Source organism: Lontra canadensis, unplaced genomic scaffold, assembly GCF_010015895.1.
Source record: "Lontra canadensis isolate GAN:19392208 unplaced genomic scaffold, GSC_riverotter_1.0 scaffold174, whole genome shotgun sequence".
NCBI lineage: Eukaryota > Metazoa > Chordata > Mammalia > Carnivora > Mustelidae > Lontra > Lontra canadensis.
This window is the reverse complement of record NW_022631168.1, coordinates 615,269-621,268: the sequence shown is the minus strand read 5'-3', so window position 1 is coordinate 621,268 and position 6,000 is coordinate 615,269. Positions and strand designations below refer to the sequence as shown.

The window sequence follows — 6,000 nt, the reverse complement described above, 5'->3', positions numbered from 1 at the left end:
TGCCGCTAAGGACATCTAAGCCACCCCCTGGCTCCCAGGGCAACGTTCTGTTGAGAATTCATTTTTTTTTTTTTTAAGATTTACCCATTTGAGAGAGCGAGAGAGCGAGCGCATGCACAAGCAGGGGGAGCGGCAGGTGGAGGGAGGGGGGAAGCAGGCTCCCCACCGAGCAGGGAGCCCCATGTGGGGCTCGATCCCAGGACCCTGGGATCATGATCCAAGCAGAAGTCAGCCGCTTAACCGACTGAGCCACCCAGGGGCCCTCTGTTGAGAATTCAACTTTTGATGTTTGTGTTTCCTTCATGTAGACACACCGTGCCTTGCTCCACAAAGGACCTGAAATGATGGGGCTTCTGCCACATGACCTTGGCTTTCGATTTCCCCATTAGCCTGCACAGCCTGTGTGTGAAGTAACTCGGTCTCCCTGAACCCACTCGACCCTGGGGACACTCACTGGCATGCCCGCTGCCTGGCCTGCCATGTGGGTAACCATTTCTCTCCCACCATGACAGTGATGGATTTCCTGGCGTCATTTGCCCCCATCCTTTTATTCTGAAAAAATTTCAAACTACAGAAGAGTTACAAGACTAGTACAATGACCCCCTCCATCCCCTGCACTGAGCCATCTGCTTTATCTCTGCGAAAGTCTCAGACCGCATAACATTTCGCCTCTAAATCTCGAAGTCCATAACTTCGAGGGAAGGGACAGTCTTCCGTGTGACCCTCCTATCTCATCACACCTAGGAAACTGCACACCGATGACAGCTGCAGGCGGGTGGTCGGCGGGGGGAGGGACGGGGTGACTGCAAGCAGCTTTGTTCCACACTTGAGTTTTCCTTAAGTTTTCTACGATTTATTTAAGTCATCTCTGCCCCCCACATGGGGCTTGAACTCAGGACCCCGAGATCAAGAGTCAAGCGCTCTTCTGACTGAGCCGGCCGCCCGTTTCATTTCTTCCTCTTCTTTTTTTAAGTTTCTTCCGGGCAAACTTTAATGTATCTTCCCCTCAGGAGGGCTTTGGCAAGTGTTCAAGTTTGTCAGAAACAAGAAAGCGAAATGGAACTGGAGCACGTCACAGACTTTGGACCAGAAGTGGCCTGTGAGCCGCTGGAAGAGACGCCACTGCACGAGCTGATGGTCGCACAGCTTGAGGACCACAAAGCCCGCACAGGAGAGCACGCCCAGAGCCAAGTAGGTCCCCGAGGAGGCAGTGCCATGGCGCCTGTGAGTGCGCAGGGCCTGGGCCACGGCAGCTGCGATGTGGGCGCCCAGCGCGACCTCGAACCCACAGGAGTGTAGCAGGGTGAGGCCGTAACTGCCCAGGGAGAGACCCTCAATGGCAAGGAACAACCAGGGATCCCAACCCCTGTCTAGGGAGAGACACCAGGCGACTGGCCACGCGAAGATGGGCAAGGTGAACCACTGGTCCAGCACAGCGGCGGGGTGCACCTGCGTTGCAATCCGCAGCCACTGAACCGGGCCATAGACCAGGGCCATGCTGGCGAAGACATCCTTCAGGTACCGAGCCCTCCGCGCCTCCATGGGGCGCCCCGGGGCCCTGGCCTTCCTCTGCAGCCAATATAGCCCCAACAGGACATAGGCCACGTTAATGAGTGAGTTGAAGGGCATGGCCAGGAAGGCGGGGAGGCCGATGACAGGGGCTTCGGCATAGTATTCATAGCCCAGCTGAACGAAGATGCCATCGAACACACCCGTGTAGACGGTGGCTGTGCAGAAGCAGCTGGCCACAGCCACGTGGAAGAGGGCCTGCCTGGACTCGGGCTTCATGTGGAGCCCCAGGGAGGCCTCGGGGCGGCCTCCACTGTCTGTTCAGAATTAAGATAAACTGCTTTGCTAAAACGTGCCTTGGCCTCCCAGCTGAGCCAGCTTCTTCAGCAGGCCAAGTTCCCGTGATTTCTGACGCAGATGCTGCGACCTTGCCCTAGACCTTGCCCCAGAGCAGTGGACACAGGCCAGAGAAAGGCAGTGGTCCCGCTGACCGGCTGGCAGGAGTGGAAGACTGCTGTGCCTCTTCCCCTGTGGTCACAAAAACAGTGGGGTTACAAAGAAAAGCACCCAAAAGAGAACCTCCAGCTTCCCAACTCTCTGCCTCAGGGTCCACCAACAGTTTTCATTAGAAGAAAACAAATGAAAGCGAAGCGATACCCACAGTGTGTTCCCCTTCTTACTTGCGGCTTCTGGAAGCCCCTAGAATGCTCTCTCCCCTAGGGGTTCCGTGCCTTTCTCTCCTGAACCCATGAGGTTCTTCTCTCCTCTGGGAGGTACGAAAATCCTGTTCCTTGCTCTAGTTCTCTTGGATCCACGGCATTTAGAGACTTAGACCTTCCCAAGGCCCATTGTTACAATTCGGAAAGGGTTTTCCCACCTCAGTGGTCTAATCAATGCTGACATTTCCAGTCAGCCCTGGGCCCCTTTAACCAAACATCCAGTTGAACTAGAGACCTTAGCTGTGGCAAGTTCTGGAATCCAAAGCAAGGGATGGGACAGTACTGGAGGGGGAGGAGGGGAGGGTGCAGAAGAAGGAGGGGAAGGTGGGGGAGAGGACAGAGGGGCGCGGCAGGGAGAGGAGGACAAGCGGCTCCCCTCTGCTTTTCTGCCTTCTACCTCGGCTGACCATGCGCCCTCCCCTGGAGTGCCACGCCATCCAGAGTCGCCTTCTTTCCTCCCGCAGGATTAAACCGCCATGTCCTGCAGCCACAGAAGCGGGTGACAAGAAGACAGTGTACACTTATCACGGACTGTCAACGGCTTTGGGACAAACTGTGGCACGAGCTGGCCTAGTAGCTAAGAAATCTGTCACCGTTGTGGAGAGAAAAGGTTCCGCACTCTGAAGGGGACTCAAAGGCCAAGAGGGTAGCAGGTGGGGATGACAGGGGCTGTCCGTGTTCGAACTCTGGCCCCCCCCACCTACCATTTGTGTGACCTCAGGCCTTAACCGGTCCAGGCCTCGGTTTGCACACGCGGCAGGCGGGACATGGCCAGTGCCCCAGCCGAGGAGCCATCGCCTGACTTAAGTCAGTTCTTCTACCTGCGGACCCCGGAGCAGCGCTTGCTTCTGAGTCTGTACAATGCCCATCTCCCCTCCGGCAATTCAGGCCTGGAAAGGGCGCGGCATGGTCTGACGGTCCGCTCTCCCTTGCCTTGGGAGCCCCGTGAGCACCTGCTCAATTCCAGTCCAGCCCAGTTCAAGCGCCCAGCCAGTGCCTGTCCTCTGCCTCCTCGTGCTTCCGCTGGCACGCTACCAGTCACTTCTCACCCGGGCCCCAGCATCCACCTATTTTCTCTGGGGAAGGGGCTGCTGGGCCTCCCACTGAGCTTTCCCGCTCCCATCCTGCCTTGGGGGTCCTTTGCTAAGGAGGCCCACAAAGCCCAGCATTCCCACCAGGGACTCGGCATCTCCTCACTGATCATAAGCCCCCTCCTCAGCTCGCAGCACTGTCACACACCTCCCCCGACCACTTCTCTAGCAAGCTTCCAGGTCCTGGTCCAGGGAGCTGCCCCCACCCTGGGGTTCCCACTTCCAGGCTGGCCGCTGCTGATGTGCTCTGCCCACAATGGCCCCCAACATCCTCCTCAAGCTCCCTGGCCTGGATGGTGCCAGTCCCTGCTTAACACGTGAAAAACTCCCTAGGCCCAGTCCGTCCTCCGGCTAGAATGAGTTTCTGCAGTCCTCATTCCCCCCTGCCTCACGTCCGTTAACACTTTCTTTTTTTTTTTTTAAAGATTTGATTTATTTATTTGACAGACAGAGATCACAAGTAGGCAGAGAGGCAGGCAGAGAGAAGAGGAAGCAGGCTCCCCGCGGAGCAGAGAGCCCGATGCAGGGCTCGATGCCAGGACCCTGGGATCATGACCCGAGCGGAAGGCAGACGCTTAACCCACTGAGCCACCCAGGTGCCCTTCGCTAACACTTTCAACTTGGCCTCCCCATCCAGCTCCTGACTCCAACCGGGACACCTTACCTGCACCTGTCTGGGGCCTGGCTCTGTGGCTCGAAGGGCCAGGCCTTTGGAACCTCCTCCAGCCAGCAGGGGTGAGAGCTGGGGACAGGAGTCAAATACTGTCAACTTGATAAGAAGGAGTTCCAGGAAGGGCATGGAAAATGGCTCCTCTCTCCAGCTGCTGGGCAGAGTCCATCTGCGCCTTTGTGCAAGCTTAAAGGGACATGCCATCAAACCACCTTCCCGGGTCCCCCAAGACCAAGTGGGGTACTTTATGGCTGAGCTCCCCCGCATGCCTGAGCTGCCATAATCCTTGCTATGCGACACAGATAATCCCCCAGCACTTGGCACACGAAGGCTAGAGCTCAACAGCATTGGCCTGAGGTTCTGGGCTCTTTTGGGAGAAGTCCTCCAAAGCAGGACGATATCCTGGCTAAGGGTTAGCACATGTTTCTTACTCCCCTGCTTCCTGGCGCCATATGCATTTAACCAGGAGCCACTATCCCCCATCACAGTGGTGGCTTCTTTCCTGTATGACAACTGCTTGTGTCTCTGACTATCCTGACCACCCTTGCTGCCTTTCTACAGATGAGGGGATGCCAGCATGAGGGCTCTAACACGGGGACAGCCCCGGCAGGTGAGGCCAATCTGGATCCCCAAGAAGCCTGGAGCAACTGCAGTGATTCCTGAACTCTAGGGAGAGAATTGCTGAATTCAGGCAAGGCCCTCGAAAACCAACGGCTCGCTTTCCTCAGTTTACAGGGGAGGGAACTGCGGCCATAGAGGTGAGGTGAATGCCATTTAGGGCAGTTGGTGGCACAGTCATTTATAGGGGAGGGCTCTTGTCCTTTGGCTGTCACAGGTCCCTTTGGCATTGCTCAAAGAAATGCTTCCAAATGTGTAAAAACAGTTACAACATAAACTTAATGTCGAGAGATGGTATAAAATATTTTTGGAAAAGGTGTAATTCGGGAATACCTGTGCTACTTGACTAGTAAATGAAATTACAGAATCTATGGGCCGATTGTACCTACAGTAATTTCAAAGTGGTAAGTCTCGTATTTGAGTTAATTACAGGGTAACTACGACAGAAGCTAAACGATCTGTCACTCCCACTGGTGACAAAGTCACCAGGTTAACACTCTGTGCTCTGTAGCCTACATTTGTAATTGCGGGAAAGGTCAAATTTCGACTATCGGTTGGTGAAAATAAAGATAAAACAAAGCTGAAAGTGCGAAAAGCACGTTGTGGCTCCAAGCTCCCAGACGCCAGCGCAAGACCCCTGCACTACAGCCCGAGTCTGACAGTGCGGATGATGGTGCAGCGCCCGAGCGGCCTCTTGCAAGATCCGGCACACGGGGTCCACGCCAGTACCCACCTCTCAAGGTTGCTGCGAGAACTTGCAGTATTGGCGCGAAAAGGCCAGCGATCACCATCCGGGTATTTGCCTCTCTATCTTGGCTGGGGGAAATTCAAATCTCGGGAAAGGGCGGACCCGAAAAGCGGCCCTGCGCCTGCGCGGAGGGGCGGGGCGCGGGTCTCTGGGAAGCAGGCGGGGCAGGGTGACGCAAGGTGACGCGGGTGACGCGGAGCGACGCGGAGCTCTCCCGCGCCCTCCCGCTCGGCGTGGGTACCGCCGGCCTGGCTGCCCGCCCTGCGGCCGGCGGGGAGAGGGTGGGGAGCGGCCCCGGGCGCGCGGCCCGGCTCCTTTCGTTGGAGCGCGGGCGGTGGCGCCGGCTCCCGGGGGCGGGGCCGACGAGCCTGGGAGCCGGCGCGTCACTGCCCACTCGCCCCGCCTCCGGCTCCCCCGCCCCCCCCACGCCCGGAGAGTCTCGCGCCGCTTCTCCCGCGGTCGCTGGGTGTGGGGAGTGGGAATCTGTCCGCTGTCTGACCCGAGGCGCAATTCTGATGGCTCCCTTCAGCCTCCCTCGGCAGTCTATGCCTTGTCCCCACTGCTAGTTAAAGGCAACTCCTCGGGCGTGTGTTCCTTCAGCAACCTGGGGGACGGTTCCCAAGGGGGCGGGGCCCAGTTCGTTCG

General features: G+C 57.3%; 1 protein-coding gene across 1 annotated transcript; it reads right to left on the bottom strand.

Moving 5' to 3' along the window:
• Positions 1 to 974: 974 nt before the first annotated feature.
• On the bottom strand, positions 975 to 5,542 carry TMEM187 (transmembrane protein 187). The gene is made up of 2 exons (XM_032846363.1): positions 5,341 to 5,542; positions 975 to 2,037 (listed from the first exon to the last, which is right to left on the bottom strand). The coding sequence occupies exon 2, from the start codon at positions 1,786 to 1,788 to the stop codon at positions 991 to 993; it is 798 nt and encodes a 265-aa protein (XP_032702254.1). The 5' UTR covers positions 1,789 to 2,037; positions 5,341 to 5,542; the 3' UTR covers positions 975 to 990.
• Between the last annotated feature and the right edge of the window lie 458 nt (positions 5,543 to 6,000).